Source organism: Stigmatopora nigra, chromosome 21 (genome assembly GCF_051989575.1).
Source record: "Stigmatopora nigra isolate UIUO_SnigA chromosome 21, RoL_Snig_1.1, whole genome shotgun sequence".
In the NCBI taxonomy this organism is placed as follows: domain Eukaryota; kingdom Metazoa; phylum Chordata; class Actinopteri; order Syngnathiformes; family Syngnathidae; genus Stigmatopora; species Stigmatopora nigra.
The window spans coordinates 3,472,501-3,491,186 of NC_135528.1; the positions used below are offsets into that span (position 1 = coordinate 3,472,501).

Genomic DNA, 18,686 nt, shown 5'->3' on the forward strand with positions numbered 1-18,686 from the left:
GCAAGCGCAACCCATCGTCGAGGGACGCCGTCTGGACAAACCACAGCATGCAAATGTACTTTTTCTGTATTTGTAGTACTTTGAAGAAAGGGCATACTAATGAATGCATTTGCGATATTCTATTGTGAGGACATTTGTGTGCATCATTTTGGGAATATTTTGAAGGGAAGACAAAAGAAAACAACCGTTGATAGGTTGAGGTCTAAAAGTCAGGGTGGGGGCGGGGCCAATAGAGCCAAGAAAGGTATCAACATTTAAAACAAAAATAGAATTAACTTGAGTGTAAGGTTAGATTAAACTTATTTTTGAATGTGTCTGCATTGTAATACAAGTTCATTTAAATTTGTTTATGTTATGTTAAGAGCGCTTAGTCTTACCCCCCACAAAATCTGATTAATTTTAGGACTATTAAACACATTTTAGTACTATTAAACCACTAGTTATTTGTTAATTTGTTAATAGATGGCGAATTAGAACAAATAAAAAAAGTTTTTCCAATCCAATATCTTATTTTTGGTGTTTTTTTCCAACAAATTAATTAGTTTTTAGTTCATTTCTATGGGAAACGTTCATTTGAGTTACGAGTAAATCGACATACGAGCTCAGTCCCGGAACACATTAAGCTCGTATCTCAAGGTACCACTGTCGTTCTATCCTTTTTTTTCCTCCATGTTTTAGCTAGTGCAAACTATACTCAGGCACAAATTATAGTCCGGAAAATACAATACTCAGTGTCAAAATAGACCCCGAAAACAATTCTTATTATACAATATCAATACACACTGCAATTTTGCTCCCAAGTATTACAATCTTAACTCCTAATAAGTGAATTGAAGATAGGCGGAAACTCACCAGATGTTTTCTTCCTGTGTCAGATCATTTGTCGATTAGCATCGCCGCTGCGGTCAGAGAAAGAAACAAAAAAAAAAAAAAAAAGACAGGCAGATAAGTAAGACACATGCAAGTTTGGCCACATCCTCTTTTTGGCCCTGTGGCTGTTTCGAAAAAGGATGCCTGACTGAGTGCATGACTGCGTTTTTAAAGAAGCTGCTAACGCTACGAGCCAGCGTCTGAAACGTTACGCCAAAAGTTTTGCACCACGCCAACGGATTACAAAAAGTCGCCGCCACATCCGGACGTTTGATAAAGTGGAAGACAAGTCAAGTACTTTGGTTAAACGTTGTACAAGTTGCAGAGTGAGGAGTAATAATTGATTGACAGATTTTGATAGATTTGCTTACCATTTGACCTTTTTTAATAGATTATTTTTTTAGTATGATTTGTTCAGAATTAATGGGATTAAAAGTTGAAGCCTGGATTAACTATAAATACCCAATTTATGTGAAAAAAGATCATTTAATGTTTTCAGTTTTTATCAATAAAATTACAAATACATTCAAAACAATACATTTTAGAATATACAGTACAGGATTGATATATTTGTCATTAAAACTAAGGGAATACCATTTTTTTTCACCTTATAAATAGTTAATTGTCAAAAGTATTGGTACACCCATAAATGAAAATTCCCAACCTAAGAATTTTACACACATTTTTGCAGTCCGATTGAATCCTTTCCAAAAATATTTAAAAAAAAAAAATCGCACCTAAAAATGTATATTCAAAATACAACCGAAAAAGCCCACGAAAGTACCCATGTAACTATCAAGTCCGCCATCAGGGAGCAACAGGAAGTTAGCCATGTTCACGTTTCCTGGCCACCCCTCCAATGGCTCCCCCCTTTTCCTGGAAACTCACGCCACTGTTCATGGACACACACACACACATACAGAAATTCAAGTCTACAGTACATACAAAGCAGCTGACGCAGTATCACAAAAGTCATAAACAACACACACTTGCAGAAACAATAGCTCCCATTAGCCCAAAAAGTGAAACAAACAAAGATGGAAATTAGCCCACAGCTACAATCTATGTTCATTAAAATGAATACAAATATGTTCATTGTTATAAAAACAAATCAATCAATCAATTATATTGTCCCAATTGGCATTTTTTCTGGGTCTCATTCATATAAATGGGCATAAAGTTAAGATTAGTTAAGATATGTATGTATACATGTACAACTATGTGTATGTATGTATATCTATAATATATGTATGTATGTGTATCTATAATATATGTATGTATGTGTATCTATAATATATGTATGTATGTGTATCTATAATATATGTATGTATGTGTATCTATAATATATGTATGTATGTGTATCTATAATATATGTATGTATGTGTATCTATAATATATATATATATGTATATATATATACATACATACATACATACATACATACATACATACATACATACATACATACATACATACATACATACATACATACATACATACATACATACATACATACATACATACATACATACATACATACATACATACATACATACATACATACATACATACATACATACATACATACATACATACATACATACATACATACATACATACATACATACATACATACATACATACATACATACATACATACATACATACATACATACATACATACATACATACATACATACATACATACATACATACATACATACATACATACATACATACATACATACATACATACATACATACATACATACATACATACATACATACATACATACATACATACATACATACATACATACATACATACATACATACATACATACATACATACATACATACATACATACATACATACATACATACATACATACATACATACATACATACATACATACATACATACATACATACATACATACATACATACATACATACATACATACATACATACATACATACATACATACATACATACATACATACATACATACATACATACATACATACATACATACATACATACATACATACATACATACATACATACATACATACATACATACATACATACATATATATATATATATATATATATATATATATATATATATATATATATATATATCATCAACATTCATTCCCTATTCATTTATGTCTAAAAACAACAATGAACAACTAACAATGAAATTTCCCAAATACGGGATGAATAAAGTTATCTGATCTAATCTAATCTAAAGCAATATTATATATTATCATATGACTAAACATCTGCTTATGCTTCTCTCTCTCCTTCCAACTTGCCTGCCAAGGAATCAAATGGGAGCGACACACCCATTTCCTGCATGGGCAACTGCGCAGATAAGCTGCTTTTCATTGGGGAATTCTCCAACATACTCAAAACAGACAAACCCGATTCTTAAAGTCATATACTTTCACACTCCCGGTTCTTCTTCTACTGCTTTATTCCCTTTTTTGAAAGCCTGCTTTCTGGTGCCACATTTGCACATTCCCAGGAAACAAACCACCACCACCACAGGATGCAGAATGCGGGTGTGCAGGATGATAGGACAATGGGAAGTCTTACACATTTGCACAGAAGGTACTCGGTCAAGGGGGGGAGGAAGGGAGGTGGAAAGGAAAAACCCCGTTTCCGCTAAGTGTCGTCACATCCCCCTCTTTCGCCGGAGCATTCCGACGGCCGGTTGCCACGGTAACCACCATCCAAATCGACCCCCGCGCAGGTGTGACATCCACCTGATTTTTTCCCAGGAAGTCAAAAGCGGCGGACACGCCCACCATTCCGCCTGACTTCCTTCCTTCCTGTAGGTGGAAAAATTCCAAGCCGGAGACGCGCGAGACGGGAACGCCGTCTCGGAGGGCTTCCCGCGGGGGAGTTTTTCCCGCGTGAATTTCGACAGAAGTGAATCAGAAGCGACCCATCCCTGCTTGACCTTTGACCTTTGCGATTCAATGCAGAGTGAGGGTGGATGTTCGCACTTATTTTCAACTTCCTTCTTTGTCATCTTGTCAGCGTTCTTAAGTGAGTCAATGATAGGGCGCATTTTGGGAATGTCATCGGGACATTTTTTGTTATATTTAATATAACGATGACGCTGATTAGGCCTGCCGCGAGTGATTATTAGGATTGCTCTTCACTGATTATTCATTCGTCATATCAAATAAAGATGTACTAATGGATATAATATTTAAAGGGTATCAGGATTTTATTTCATGTTATTATATATATTTTTTCTTTATGTGGGGATTGCCTATTGGTGAACGCATCAAGGTTTTTTTTCAACTTATTAGAAATATTAATCATTGGGAAACATATTTTAACTAATTTAGCATGAATGATCCTTTTTATTTTTATTATAGTAGTTTTTTCAAAACAAAATGTTTATTCTCATTAGATCTACTTTCTTATGTTTTGCTTTATTTTTATTATTTTTAAAGCAGATTTATTAGTGAGGGCAAAGAAAAAACGTTTTATTTCAATAAAGTGTCAAACATAAAATCAATAAAAATATTAGTCTTTATCAAAATATATTTTTTATACAATTACTTTTTCTATCATTTCACATTTCAATCATAAGAATCCTTCAATTTTTTTATTTTCACTTTAATTTTGGGTTTGTTTCTCGCTCTTTTAGTTTATATTATGTAAGGTGTTAAAAAAGCCTTTTATGAAAAAAAATCCAAAAATCTTGGGAGTATAAGGGCAGTTTTCAACGTGCAATCCATTAAGTAAGCAATCACGTTTCAGTACCATTGACAGCGATAGACGTCAAAACCCAATTGAACTGGGAGGGGCTGGCAGTCAATGAGTTAACTAACACCTGACTTCTAAACTTTAAAAAAACTCATTTTAAAAACATTTTCCCCGCAGCCCACGCACATAAACGCATGTTTGGGGTCGTCAAACCAACACGATCTTACTTAAATACAAAATAAACCATTAGTAAAAATCACCGTGCCAACAAACAGGACAGGAAACAGCAAATTCTCATTTGGACAGTTATGCAAGAGCTTTCTGATGTCTCTCAAAAATAAAAATAAAAATAAGTGTTAGGGATGAGCAAAAACAATCATTTAAAAAGGACAGAAAATGCTTATTTATGGACTTACCAATGGACGCTGTCGTGTGTGAAGCCGGGTGTCCACTTGCTCAGCAGCTGCGTAACTTTTGGACGTGAGCGTGCGCGCGCTGGACCGGAAGACGACCACACAGATGTCCAGCCCACCCGGGAGCGCGCACGTACGAGCACGCCAGCCTAGAGGGGAGATGGCGCCGGTAATTTGCGCAACACTTGAGGAATGAAACAGGGAGGACGTTTAAGGATGCTGACGTCACGATAAAACGATGTGCTGTTTAATAGGAAGTAAATTTAAAGTTAGGAGACAAGAGCAAGACTTTTCTAATTCGGACTTTGTCGCCCTCCTGTGGTAGAAACAACGCAGTTCAAGCAAGCATCGCAGACAGTTTTTCCTTTTGCGTCAAGCCACTTTATTGGGTAGAAAAATACACGTTTTAGGGTCATTTTCTTCTAATCTCAGTCCGCAAAGGGTGTTTAAGGACACGAGAGGTGGAGTGAGCGTAAAGTTGTATTTGACGAAGAGCACCGTAAACATAAGGCTGTCCAAAAAAACACAAATATTCCGAACAGGAGGCTCAAACTGGAGTCTCTCCTTGAACCGGAATTGGACCTCTGGTGCAAAAAAAAGAAGAAAAAAAACATTAAATAAGAATTGGGGCATGTCACTAGGACATGATTAACACTGAAATATGGGATATGTAAATACAATCATTGACTAGGTGAAAAAAAAAGAACATTATGAGGACGTAAAACAACTGGCTCAGTATCCGCAAACGTTGGGGTGGGTGGGAATGGGGTGGGTACTCATCTCATGTAGTGGGTGATGGCTCGCAGTGTGTACAACAGCGCCGCCTGTAGGCGAGCCTCCAACACGATGAGATTGGCGTGAACCTGACAATCAAAGATGCGTTGGCGCCTGCTATGCTATGCTAACCTAGCACGAGTGAAATAAAAAGCATATGGGCATTTGAGTGTACCTTCTCCGAATGCCTGAAGTGCCTCCAGAAAGCGTGATAGATGTGCGCGGTGGTCTGCTCGGGGTGGCAAGCCATCGTCTTGACAAAAACCTTCAAGGATCGCTCCAGCAGGACGTTGACGCTACCGTAGTCGTAGTCGTCGTACCTGCGGCGTGCAATGTGGTTTGTCGAGACGTTGAGTACTTTTGTGCTCGCATAACTTGAATAGGAACCCTAGTCGGCTTATAAATATATATATATAAACTTCGCCTTTTTAAAAGATGATTCCTGCCTTAAACTCTTAATTAATTTACTAAACCATCATATATCAACCATAAAAAGTGGCTTTCAACCCCTCCAAAAACTGTTCTAGCATTAAAATTCCCATCTACCACTGTGCAGTATCACCTAATAAATACCCAAACAAGCGGTACTCACCTTATCCCATAAAGACAATGAATGTAGTTCCACAAGGCTTTCCTCAACGTGTGGGTGTCCACACCCTCATGCATGGCCATCCTGTGATAAGTCAGGTTGCTCACCACCTGAAAACACAAAAATCAACCTTCTACCATAACTGTTACACTAAAAAAAATCCAAACATTGGAAACCAAAATAGGTACCTGGAATTCTTCTTCCAGTAGTTGCCCCATGTCCGGCAGCAGCCTGTTGACCAGCGAGTAGCCGTGGTCCTCCCACGAGTAGTCCTGGATAACCACAATAATGCCAGGTCAAACCACAAAACACATTTCAGGTCATTTCAAAATGGCGGGCCACCCACCTGGGCTCTCATGGTGGGCGGAGCCTGCTCTCCTCTGGGCGCAAAGTCCTCGTATCTGAAATTCGGATCATCCAGCAGGTGAAGGAGCCTCTCCGGGGGCGCCCCTCGCACCACCGCTACAAAGCAAGGCATGAAGGAGAAAATGAGGCAAATTCCATGCGGAGTGCCACAGGGGTCAATTCTCGTTCCACTACTCTGCTTTATTTGTACAGTAATAAAATGTTTTTCCAATCCAAAACCATGTTTTGGTGTTTTTTCAGAGGGTTGGAACAAATTAATTAGTTTTTAGTTCATTTCTATGGGAAATGTTCATCTGAGTTACAAGTAAATCGCATTAAACTCGTATCTTGAGGTACCACAGTATTTGCTCATGTGTAACCAAAAGCAAAGAAATACCAGTAGGGATGCTTTCGCTGCGTTCCCTCTCGAAGCGGGTGACCATCTCCTCCTGTGTACATTCTTCCTCTTGCTGCTCCTGCAGTTCCACCATCCTCTTCATCAGCACTTCTACTTCCACAGCGCCATCCACCTGCAACATATTTTTTTTAAAAATAGTAGAAAAATCACTTGCGTGATATCCTTTGAAATTGAAAGCACACACATCACTGCTAAGGTAAAGGAAAATTATTGTGCTTAATAATAAAGGATCAATTTCATTGTATGCTTGCTTCAGTTAGCCGTTTATTTTAAGCTAGTTTTTACTCGATTTACTTTAAGGGTCTGCTGCGGTGACACTGCCATTTATGGGTAACAGCACTGAATGGTTTTGACAATTTAAGATATCTTAAGGGTGCTGTGAAACTGAGTTACAATGACAACAAACCATATTTCTAATACAAATATTTTCTCAATTGACTCTGACCTGTCACTAAAAACATCTCCAAACAGAAGAATAAACTATTTTTTGCAATTTGCTAGCATTATAACCATAGACTTTCAATTCAATGGTTGCCATGTGACCATGCTATCATTTTGTCAATATGTACTAGCTAGCATAGCACTAAAAAGCTAGGGATGATCATCAATTATAGCAGTTATGTCACACCCAGTAACCCCACAAAACAAAAAGTTCCAAAATGTTCACATCCACCAATCCCAGTATGTTCTTACCTCTTGCCGCCCATCCTCACAGGCGGGACTATGGGGGCTTCTTGAGAGATGCCCGGGCGATGACGGCCTAAAGGTGTGGCCGCCCACATGGTCCGCCTCGGGGTTGAGACCACAACCCCAAACGAAGGAGGAAAGCGCGTGAGCGTGCGCCATTAGGATAACGGCATGGATCAGCTCGGCCAGCGACCAGCGCAGTTCGGCTCCAGGGTACACCAACTCCTATGGAAAGGCATAGAGTTCATTTTCATGTATTAAATAAATTCCAGAAACTTTTAACTCTTTAGACCTGGATGTGAAGCTGTGTTATGAGCCACGGTCGGTGGGCCAGTAACTTGTTGAGGACGTTCAGGCTTCTGAGTTTGGCGGGAGCGTTCTGGAGTCCGCTCAGCCAGCTCTCGTCTCCGCCGGCCTGTAGGAAGCTGGCGCTGTGCTGCTGAACCACGTAGGAGCAGTGGTGGCGGGCAGCGGCCTGACGGGATAAAGCATCAAAAGCACTTTAGTGGATATTCCTTTTTTTTCTTGTTTTTTATCCTTATGTATAGAGGTCAAGTGACTATTTTTGGATTATTCAAACCAAAAAAAACCCGAATAAGACTTGGACGTGGGTCTCTTGCATAACAAATGTTAATATTGTGGCACCCATTAGGTCCACAAATGCCTGATTTTGATTATTTTTTATTTTAATTACCAAAAAATAGTGGGTGCCAGGTCTCATTTATAAGTGGAGAACCACTTACTCTCCCCACAAGCAGATAGATTCAAAGGCCAGATTTTTGACCTATGTGACCTTTAACCCTTTCTCTTCCAATCGCGCTACATACCCTGCAAAGTTAAATATGCTAATCTGTTATTGCAAAATTCTTTTTTGACCTGTAACCTTCGATCTCATTACCGCCCAATGTATTTACTCGTTTTTTTGTATTATAAACAAGTTTATACTACCTTTCCAAGTCAACCTGAACACAGTGACAAGCATGAAACCGAATATACAGTAATCCCTCCAATATTGCAATTAATGAAGACCGGACATGGCCAAAGGAGCAAATTAAATTATTTAGGTATTATTAATCATTATATGTATTTTCTCTGAATAAATAAAAATGCATTAAAAAATTTAACACTAATGAATAAAAACAGAATTACACATATTACACTAAAACCCCATCTGTTAATTTGATAGCATTTAACTTTGCCTCCCAATAAAAAAATAGATATCCAATTAATAATAAACTGAGAGCATTAGCTGTGAATGCTAAAGTTTCAGCACCACTGACGGTGGTAGACACCTGGGAGGGTTGGCAGCAATTATTGACAGCTAGCCCTTCCCATTGAAAATGGCTTTAAAAGGATGAAGCATTTCTCACCATGATAGCAATGTAGTGTCTCCAATGGCGAGGCAGGGGTCCGTCCATCTCGAGCAAGGCATGCTGGGTCCTCAAGAAGCAGCTGAGATAGGCGGGGTGCAATGCCATCACCATGGTAACGTGGTCCACACGGCCTAGCGACAGGAACGACTCGATCAGGATGTCCTGGTCAGGCCCATCTTTCAATATCTGAAACCAAAACTGGAGTTACTTCCTGATCTGAGAACAGTTGTGGGAATTTTTCGGCAAATGCGTACATTTGCTGACACATTTCTTCAAGCCTCAAATGAGTCACTCACAAGGCGTTCAAGAATTTTCTGTCAGCGCAATATTACATCATCTCAAACTCATTTGTAAGGCAGAAAAAGTGTAGAAAATGTGAGTACTTGCCTGTTTGGCAGGAATGTAAGCACTGGGACCAGAAGCCAAGGCTCGAGGAACTTCAATCCCTTGCTCCTGTTGATGCAAACACAAAATAGCAAGGTTTTTAAAATTGGGAAATTGTGGTGAATTGGAGAGTCTGACTAAATAAATGGGTGATGGGGAAGAGTCATTGCATAAGCGACAATGAGTCACGGCAAAATCAGTCTTGTTTTGGGTCAATTAAACATTGTGTGTTAAAGTCCAAGCAAGTCTATTGACATGTTTATGTGTATTTTAGTGACAGAAACGTGGCCTTAAGTGAGTTAGTGTTTGAGTTAGATGCAGCTCATTTCATAATGAATTTACATGTGTTTGCTAACAATAAACAATTTTTTTTGTACATATATTGACATGATTTAACACATGAGGATGTTTTAGCCCCCCCCCCCAAAAAAAAAATGTAATCCACCATTGTTTTTAAACACATTATTTGAAATAGAGAAAAATGGTATACTTCTTTTCTTGAATGCTCCTTTATAGAAATTAACAAGAAAAGTTTATAAAATTCAGCTCAGTTTTAACACACAGAATTACGTATGAAATATTTTTTTGTTTTGCTTTTAAAAGCATGCTATTCACCACAGGCAAGTCCGCATGCGACAATGTTTAATAAGTTAATTAATTAAAAATTCAAAAAACTCACCGACATGATAAAACTTCTTCCGTGATACTTGAATGTAAATTTAAATGTAAAGTGTGGCTTGTTTCTCAGAAATTAGGGATGTGGACGTACTGGCAGCACAGGGAAGTGGACCAGCCTAACCAAAGGGGGCGTGGTCGCCGTGTCAAGCGTGACCAAAAGGGGGCGTGGCACTCACCTCAGATGATTCTTGCATCACCTCCACACGTCTGATGAAACCACCAGAAACCATGCAGATTTGAATTTATTTATATTCAGGAATACTTTATAACGTATTTATGCCAAATGTGATCTTTTGACAGGAGTCAAAGTCTTAAGATTTATCTTGAGTCAAGTTATTTTAGGTGATGTCTGTCCTCCTGTTGTGATAGTATGTCTAAATTCTCATTTTATATCATTTCTAATTTTAACTATTAAAATATGTATTCCTACATGTATTGTTTGCTCCTCATACACTCCAAAATGGGCCTCATTAACCTTCTTTTTACATTGTATTATTTACCACAAGTTTTTATATTTTAAGTGCCTGGAGTTCAGAAATATTCCCGAAATTATACAGTGAATATATTTTTTCTTATTTTCTGTCACGTTTGATAGAAATACAACCTTTGTGTGATCAGCAATGAGACGGTTAAAAATAAAAATGCAAAAAATGACGTTTTAGAAAATCAATTAAAGTAATATTGAACTATTACTCACTTTAGTCATGTTGCAAAACTACCGATAGATTGCGATAGATTGATTTTTAACTATAATTTATCAAGCTGGATTTAGCTAATTGACTTTTTATGGTGCTATCTGTTGTCGGGTAGGTGAACTCACCTGGGCGGCCCTTAGTAACTCGTTGGCCCGGGCTCGAACGTCCCTCAACGGGCAAGAGCGAGAAAGCCTCAGCAGATGAAGAAGCGTCTCTTTCCCCAGCCGAGTCGAACGGGGTCGGTCCAGACCCAGACACACCAGAACCCCTCGGCTGAGCTCCTCCAGAGCCGCCGCCCGCTCCTCCTCGTCCCTGCTACACAGCCGCGCCAGAGTCTTCATGCTCGGCCCTCCTCCACCCCCGTGGCCGGTATCGGACAACGGCCCCGGCTTGCTGTCTCCGTTCGCCCGGCTGCTGAAGCCGTTTTCGGTGTCGCTGGCCATTTGGAGCCGCGCAGCTTTCCGGTAGTCGAGCAAGCAGTTTGGCTAACTACCTATGGTTAGCTCGGCACTAACCCTTTCTGGGCTCCCCGTTGGTCTCAAGAAGTTGGGGCTGGAGGTTGTGGACTGCCCCGGCCTCGGCGTATACTGCGTAACCCCCGGTTTCGTAAATAATTAACACCGGTGGCGGAGCACAACGTTGGCGGAAGGCTGATATCCCTCCGCGCATCCCTGGAACGAAACTCACTTGCTGCCAACCGAGCTAAGCTAAGCTAACGGAGCTAACCAGTGATGCTCTTTTTTTAAAAGTACTTTCGAACGTGACAGAATGATAAAAAATGTCCCTTATAAAAATATGTGGCGGACCGGATGGTTTAAAGCCTAAAGACAGGTCTAACCCAAAAACTTTGGAATGAATAGAAGAAGAAAAAAAACAGTTTTTTAGATATAGTCTGAAGCCGGAGACCTGAACTCAAACGGCCCTTTTCACTCAGCTGTCGCTTTCTAGCGCTTACTATTGACGTCATCGTGAAGCGTATACGTACGAACTTTCCGGAATTAAGCGCACATGCAAAAAATGATATTTCTAAAAAGTGACAGAAAAAGACATATAAAAAGATAATTAATACTTAACTTAATCTAAGCATATCTATATAATAAACATATATTTGGTTGAAGGTTTAAAAATGACAGAAAACAGTCATTTGTAAAGGTCACAAGGGGTCAGAATTATGGCAATGCTTTGAATTTAGCTCCTTTGGCTGATAAAGTCTGCTTTAATTGTCATGGACTTTTAAAACATCATCTCTCCTAAAGGATTGTTGTTGCAGATGCCTGGATTGCAAAATTGTCTTCCCACAGGCTCCATGAGAACCTAATAGACCACATCAAATATTCTATTTAAATAAAATACAAAACAAAAACAAGGCCACATCTGTTCATGTACTTCCTGAATCACCTTTATTTAGGAAAATAAACACCATGGTTGTACCCTTATTATTAGATCTTATGCCAATGAAATGAATAAAATAGATTTTTTTTAAAAAAGGGACAAACGAGTGAAGGTGACACCATGTTGGCTTTTTTTCAGGGAGGGTTACCATCAGTGTTTCCCTATGAGGGAAGACTTGTATTAACGAAGGCACAGTCTCCATGGCAACCGGTGCTTTTTGTGTCCCAGGAGGCTGAGGCTGGTGGAGAAGGAGGAGGACGAAGAGGTGGTCTGGGTGTTTTTTTTGGGGGGGAAGTTTTCACACAATTTTGTTCTCCAGCAGAGCGATCCTCTTGGACATACTCTCTAGTGAAAAGCTTGTTAAGAAAAACAACAACAATAGAAAGCACTTTGTGGAGTCGAGTTCATTACAACTGACGTTGATGGACGCCCAATCAAGTTCAAATAGATTGAATGTCTATTGCCATCAAAAGCAGCCAATGAAACAAAATGCTGAACTTTATATTTTATCAACAAGGATATATTTCTTTGTTAGTGCCTGCAGGGCTTCTTCAATTTTTTTCTGGAACTTAACCAAGGAGTCGCACTCGCATGGATCGTCCTCTGTCGGAAAAAGAGAAATCGATGAGTCTAGAATTGTATGGTGGGCGGAGGAGATTATAGGACGCAAACCTTGGCAGATGTTAATCTGCAGTTTTTTGGCGATCTGCGTCATGGCCTTGAAATCGGCGGTGTAGAAGTAGTGCTCGCGGGTGGGCTCCGAGGCAATCTCCTTCAGCTCGTCCTCCACGGCGTTGCCCACACCCACGGCGTACATTTTGAAACCTGTCAGGCATTTTAAAATCAAATGAGTGGATCTGGAATTTCTCCAAGATTTCAGGAGGAAAGCATGTTTACTCTTGTTGTTATTGTCATAACATACTGAAAACAGTTGGACAAGGAAAATATTTTGGGTGTATTGAATACCTAAATTGGATGCAAATTCATTGAAAATGTTTTTAGTAAGGATTTTTTTTTCTCTTTATTTCTTTTAAAAGCATATTTTACTCAATTTTTTTCTCCCTAAAAACACTATGCAGTGTAATTACCCACTTTCCTTAATTTCCCCAAAATACATATTTTCCTACATTAGATGAATATATATTTTATAATTATGGATTGTATTGTGGATAACATTTCCTGCATAATTGATGTTTTTTTTTTTTTAGATTACATTACATTAATAGAAAGTTGGTTCATTTTACCGGGGAACAATAATTTGATATATTACAACAAACTGAAAAATAATCAATAAATAACAATAATAATAAATAAATAATGGATTCTCCAATTATTTTCCAACTCTTTGAAATATCTATTAATCATTAAGGAAACTATTTAAAAAAGTCGATTTAAAAATTGTCCAGATTGCGGCCTCTCATAGGTTAAGCATGTTAAGAACTAGACTAGATTGCCACTGTTTTGGTTCAATATTTTGTCACCCACCCATCTCCTTGGCCTTCTTGGCGGCTTCACCGATGTAGTCCTGGCTGCGTCCGTCAGTGAAGACGATGCCCACCTTGGAGACCCCAGGCCGAGCGCCGTGGCCCACACTGAAGCTCTTATCGGTGAGGTAGCGCAAGGCCTGGCCTGTCATGGTTCCCCTCTCCATGTACGCCATCTTCTTCACCGCCTCCTTCAGGTCTTTCTTGTTGTTGTGGCGGCCCAGTGGGAACTCCTAAGTTCGAGACCAGGCCAAGAAGGGTGAGTTCATTCACTTTCTTCATTCAGCAACATTTGGTTTTATCTTTACCTGTCGGACCAGGCTGGAGTACTGCACCAAGCCGACGTGTGCTTTGCTGTCCGACACGTCCAGCTTGTCTACGATTTGATTGATCCACTTCTTGACCAGCTCAAAGTTCTCCGGACGCACACTTTTGGATCCGTCGATCAGGAAGACCACGTCTGTGGCAGTGTTACTGCACGCTGGAAACATACACACACACACATTGCATGTCAGTCTTGTAGCTTGGTGGTTACACAAAAACAAGCGTTTGCAAATCTGCTGAAGCATTTATTCACTATTATTATTGGTATCCAGTTAAAAGTCCATGTCCTAGCACAAATAAAGTTTTTACTGTAAACCCCCTCCCATTACATTTTCAACATTGAACAGTTGAGGACGACATATAAATTCTACCCTGGCGGAAAAATTGGCTAAAAATGTATCTACTTAAAGCGACCTTTAAATCTACCATTTATATTTTATTTTTTATTTATTTTTATTTATTTTTTTCATTTCATTTATATTTTTATTTCAGACATTATTTTCTGATTGGCATACTTGAGAGCAACAGTCTTCTGCATGAAGTTCATTTATACTAAATATAGTAAAACAATACAATATAAAGAAATTTGGGGGTATACCAGACCTCCCCTGGAGTACACCGAAACATCTTTAATTGGGATTTAAATCTACCATTCAATATAACAAGACTGGCCTTTCTAATAGCGCACGGAATTGTCTTATTATATAGTCTTACTAGTAACTGGACTTTTAATTGGATAGCAAAGAAAAGTGAATAAATGAGACTGTCCATTATATACTCACCACTGCAGGTCCGTCCATCGTCCATGAGGGTAAAGCCTTCTTTGCAGGCGCACTTGTACGATCCGGGGGAGCTGACGCATACCTGCTGGCAGTCGTGATCCCCGGTGGCGCACAGGTCCGACACTGTGTGTGTATTTTTGTGTGTTTGTGTGTAGCGTTTGTATCGACACACGTAGAGGAGGAAGTGGGGGGGAGGAGGAGAGGGGGAAGTTAGGAGAGAATGTTCACAACTATGTCAGTCGGCGGAGTTTTAATGAGCCACTGTGAGGTTTGAATGCAGGGGGTCATTAAAACCGGGAAAGAAATTTCACCAATAGTGAGTATTGTTTCTCAAACTTACAGCAAAGATGGTGGCGAAGGTACAGAATAGGGGTCTCAAGCTCTTTTTTAATTGGGGGGCCTGGTAAAAGAGTCTGGTTTGTATCAGGGATTTTCTTCAACAAAGGGGGGTAATGTTGCTAATTCATTTGGGCGTTTTTGTAGTTTTGTCTTTGTATGTTTAGGGCATTTAAGTTAGCAACATTAAGCCCTTTTTTTGGGAAATCCACCACCCAACCCCTAATAAACTGAGTTTGAGAACGCTGTTATAAAGAAAGGTAGGTGGTAAACTATAGGTGTATACAGTAGTATAGCCCCATTGTTGAGGTAGGCAAACATGAATTAATGTTATCTATAGTGGGAAAGTATATGGAACTATTTTATGTTGGTTGGTTCATTTTTTTTCTTATTGAGTTTACCTAAGTGTAGTATATGTGTATGTTTTATGTCATGACTATATAAAGCTCAAAAAGTTCCAAGTAAAAACATATTAGAATTTTGGTGTATGGGTTTTGGGGATCTGGAACAATTTGACTAAGAGAGGATGATTTGAGCTACAAGCATAGACGAGGAACAAAATATACTCTGAGGTCAAAGCAGGGAATTGAATCTACTAGAATGGATGGAAATGAAGCGATACCGAAAGCCTTACCCTTTATAACGCAGCAAGAATGATGACATCATCATTGTTTCCCTTTTCCACCCCCACCCGAGAATCTCAATCTTCTTCTTACCACAGAAGGCCTCCTGGAACTTCTTGGTGAGCTTCTCGATGACGCTGTAGCTCTCCACGTAGTCCACGTGCTCATCCAGTGGCTCGCTAGCCATCTGCTTCAGCGTGCTCATGTCCACACGGCCCACACCGATGGCGAAGATCTCGATGCCGGCGTCACGTGCGCGTTGGGCCACTTCCTTTACGTTGTCCTGGGGGCGGCCATCGGTCACGATGATGGCTACCTGTCATTAGGAAGGACGTTATTGACGAGAAATTCTGGGGGTGCTTTGAGGCGTTTGTGACCTTGCTGATGTCGGGAGACTTGGCGCGGGCGCCTTCGTTCTCGCTGAAGGCCACGTTGAGAGCGAATTGGATAGCCAGGCCCGTCATGGTGCCCGTGGACAGAGGCTCCACTTTGGTCACCGCCTTGACCAGAGCGGCTTTGGTGCGGTGGGTTTTCAGGGATAGCTGAAAGGACGTTGGTAAGAAGTTAATTGTTTAAAATGAAAGCTGTGACGTCGTTTTTGGCTACGTGCCTCGTTCTTGACGCGGCTGGCGTAGTTAACCACGCCCACGCGGGTGGCGTTGGGGCCCACGTCGAGGCCCTCGATGACCTTGGCCAGGAAGACTTTGACCTGTTCGAACTCGGAGGGGCGTACGCTGCGACTGCTGTCCACGATGAACACCAGGTCGGTGGGGCGTGTCTTGCAGAGCCCCGCCGCTGCACATAGGGGGCGACAGTTAGACAAGGATTATATCTGTTGTATTATATGTATTCTACACTGAATACATGTTTCAAAAACAGCTGATTAGGGGAAAAAGGAACTTGAATAGCCACAAAAAAATTGATGTTAAAATGCAATAAATGAAATGACAAATATGAACAAATAAAAACAGTTTGGCTATTCAAAAATGAAGAATTGCTTCATATAATAGAAGAATAATTAAAAAAACAAAATGTATGGTATTCGAATCTATGTATATTCAGTTTTTAAACTTCGAAAGTATACAATCCTAAACCTTGCTGAAAATAACATTAAATATGTGAAAATGATTTTAAAAATTAAAGCTTATTTGTTATTTGGATGCTCTTGAACAGAAGTAACAAACAAAACAAGTGAAATAAATAGAAAGCTTAATACAACACAAAATAAAGCATTTTATTTGAAATATAATCAATCTAAAAAAAATTACCGGACGTAATGATGGTTTGGTAAAGATGGTTTAAAAATACACATATTTGTCGTAAATAATGTAATATATATGATGTATATATTTTTGTTGTTTATATGGAGAATACCATAACACTTCTGAAAACAATCTCTATTATAATTCCAATTTTTTAAACGTTTTAATACATAAAAGAAAAAAAACATAAGAATTCTAATGCAAATTTTACTAATCACCACGATGGAAAGGCAGCGCTGATTAAATATGAAAAAAGAAATATCATAATACAATGTTTAATTGGAGTAATAAAAAAAAATAAAAATCAACAAAAACAAATGTAATTAAAAAAAACAAATTATGATCTCACAAATCAATTTAAATAGATTTAATTCCAGGCAGAATGGGTTGAAAGTGTTGATTTCACAGCCAATCCAATTGAAAGCTCACTGATCTCCCTTCTCACCCTTCACCTCTATCCCTCCCTTGTAGTAGTTAGTAATGGCTATAGTAGTAGTAGTAGTAGTCGTAGTAGTTGTAAAAATAAACATTCAATACACTTCTATATGCCACCTCTATAGACCAAGATACACCAAAACAGCACACTAAAAACACAAAAACTTCTTAACATATGAATTTTGCTCAGCTAAAACTACACTTAAGTCATACTAATGTAGCAGACTCCATATCCTCCAGAGTATTATCACTTCAATGGATATGAAAAACATTTCTTCACCAAAAAATAAACACCAAACTAGAGTTATTGTCAAAGTAACTCACCCATAGCGGCGGCCGTGCGTAGGTCCACGGTGGCCTGGGCGCCCATAAGGCCGAGCATCAGCGCCAGGAGCAGCGGCGGCGTGAGCGTCATGGCGACGTTGAAGTCGAGAGAGAGAGCGAGACGGACGCACCGGGGGAGATTCTGGCCACGGTGGGAGTGAGACTGCGGGACTCAGAGCTGCGGGTTATCAATGCAAGTGCTTGACGAGCATCAGCCACCCACCCACCAACACACACCCTCTTTTAGTTAGCCATGTTTATGCCGGAGAGAGGGAAATACCTGGCCTGGGAGGACCTAAAATGGTGGTCGGGGGAAAGACAAACACACCTAGGGTGGACAGGTACGCATGTGTGCGGGTGTTGGTACAGTACGTGAGTGTGTTGGGGGGTACAGGAGCAACTGGGGTAAAGGCGCTGACATTGGGCCCAATAAACGGCAACATGAATTCCTCTTTTCTCCAAGCGGTTCCAGAAAACGTTTAAGGAAGTCGCGGTTGGATCCAAGCATGCACAGACCGCTCACTGTCTCATAGTGTGTTGAATACCTTGATTTATGAGTTAGAGTTGTTTCCGGACCAAGCTCGCAACTCAAAAGGGGATTTGGATTTGGAGTTCAGAAGGGATCTTTACTTTGCCCACTTTTTTTTTACCATAAAACCAGTTTAGTAGTTATTTTATTTTAATTTATTATTAGTAGATATTTCATTCAATTTACCTTTTTTTCTAATCATTATGAGATGATAATGTTTGTATATCGCAAATTTG

The 18,686-nt window shown here is 39.5% G+C and overlaps 3 protein-coding genes across 7 annotated transcripts in view; all 3 read right to left on the bottom strand.

Annotated features, from left to right (window-relative positions):
* The window catches only part of yrk (Yes-related kinase), a 14,537-nt gene extending 9,357 nt beyond the window's left edge, over positions 1-5,180 (bottom strand). For 2 of the 3 annotated variants that reach the window (XM_077743539.1, XM_077743538.1), the window contains exons 1-3: positions 5,020-5,179; positions 853-899; positions 1-31 (exon numbers count right to left, since the gene is read on the bottom strand). The exon at positions 1-31 is cut by the window's left edge and continues 229 nt beyond it. In XM_077743539.1, the coding sequence (XP_077599665.1) occupies positions 1-15 (15 nt within the window). In that variant the 5' untranslated portion in view covers positions 16-31; positions 853-899; positions 5,020-5,179. Of the gene's footprint in view, positions 32-852; positions 900-5,019 lie in introns of all 3 variants that reach the window. The other variant, XM_077743537.1, reaches the window with a different exon arrangement.
* Positions 5,181-5,374: 194 nt separating this feature from the next.
* On the bottom strand, positions 5,375-11,925 carry sesn2 (sestrin 2). 2 transcript variants are annotated; one of them, XM_077743632.1, is made up of 11 exons: positions 11,085-11,925; positions 9,590-9,655; positions 9,200-9,388; positions 8,122-8,304; positions 7,836-8,054; positions 7,122-7,254; positions 6,726-6,841; positions 6,568-6,651; positions 6,383-6,489; positions 5,966-6,110; positions 5,375-5,879 (listed from the first exon to the last, which is right to left on the bottom strand). In XM_077743632.1, exons 1-11 carry the CDS (start codon positions 11,400-11,402, stop codon positions 5,793-5,795), a joined length of 1,647 nt encoding a protein of 548 aa, XP_077599758.1. In that variant the 5' UTR covers positions 11,403-11,925; the 3' UTR covers positions 5,375-5,792. The 2 variants fall into 2 exon arrangements, with proteins under 2 accessions (XP_077599758.1, XP_077599760.1); XM_077743634.1 differs by lacking the exon at positions 11,085-11,925 and adding an exon at positions 10,266-10,381.
* Positions 11,926-12,340: 415 nt separating this feature from the next.
* Positions 12,341-18,363, bottom strand: matn1 (matrilin 1). Of its 2 annotated transcripts, XM_077743635.1 has the most exons (10): positions 17,922-18,356; positions 16,511-16,695; positions 16,278-16,442; positions 15,994-16,216; positions 14,942-15,064; positions 14,144-14,316; positions 13,837-14,068; positions 13,024-13,176; positions 12,874-12,954; positions 12,341-12,699 (listed from the first exon to the last, which is right to left on the bottom strand). In XM_077743635.1, the coding sequence occupies exons 1-10, from the start codon at positions 18,010-18,012 to the stop codon at positions 12,650-12,652; spliced, it is 1,476 nt and encodes a 491-aa protein (XP_077599761.1). In that variant the 5' UTR covers positions 18,013-18,356; the 3' UTR covers positions 12,341-12,649. The 2 variants fall into 2 exon arrangements, with proteins under 2 accessions (XP_077599761.1, XP_077599762.1); XM_077743636.1 differs by lacking the exon at positions 14,942-15,064 and having other exon boundaries at positions 17,922-18,363.
* Positions 18,364-18,686: the final 323 nt, after the last annotated feature.

What these genes read in the sequence shown, in the direction of transcription:
- sesn2 (XM_077743632.1), bottom strand. Translation starts at nt 11,402, where the DNA reads ATGGCCAGCGACACCGAAAACGGCTTCAGCAGCCGGGCGAACGGAGAC. An exon ending in GTGAGGATGGGCGGCAAGAG is followed by an intron (nt 7,255 to 7,835) that starts GTAAGAACATAC and finishes AATATGTTGCAG; the next exon opens with GTGGATGGCGCTGTGGAAGT. An exon ending in TACTGGAAGAAGAATTCCAG is followed by an intron (nt 6,490 to 6,567) that starts GTACCTATTTTG and finishes TTGTGTTTTCAG; the next exon opens with GTGGTGAGCAACCTGACTTA.
- matn1 (XM_077743635.1), bottom strand. Translation starts at nt 18,012, where the DNA reads ATGACGCTCACGCCGCCGCTGCTCCTGGCGCTGATGCTCGGCCTTATG. An exon ending in CCAGCCGCGTCAAGAACGAG is followed by an intron (nt 16,443 to 16,510) that starts GCACGTAGCCAA and finishes ACGTCCTTTCAG; the next exon opens with CTATCCCTGAAAACCCACCG. An exon ending in AGTCTCCCGACATCAGCAAG is followed by an intron (nt 16,217 to 16,277) that starts GTCACAAACGCC and finishes TCCTAATGACAG; the next exon opens with GTAGCCATCATCGTGACCGA.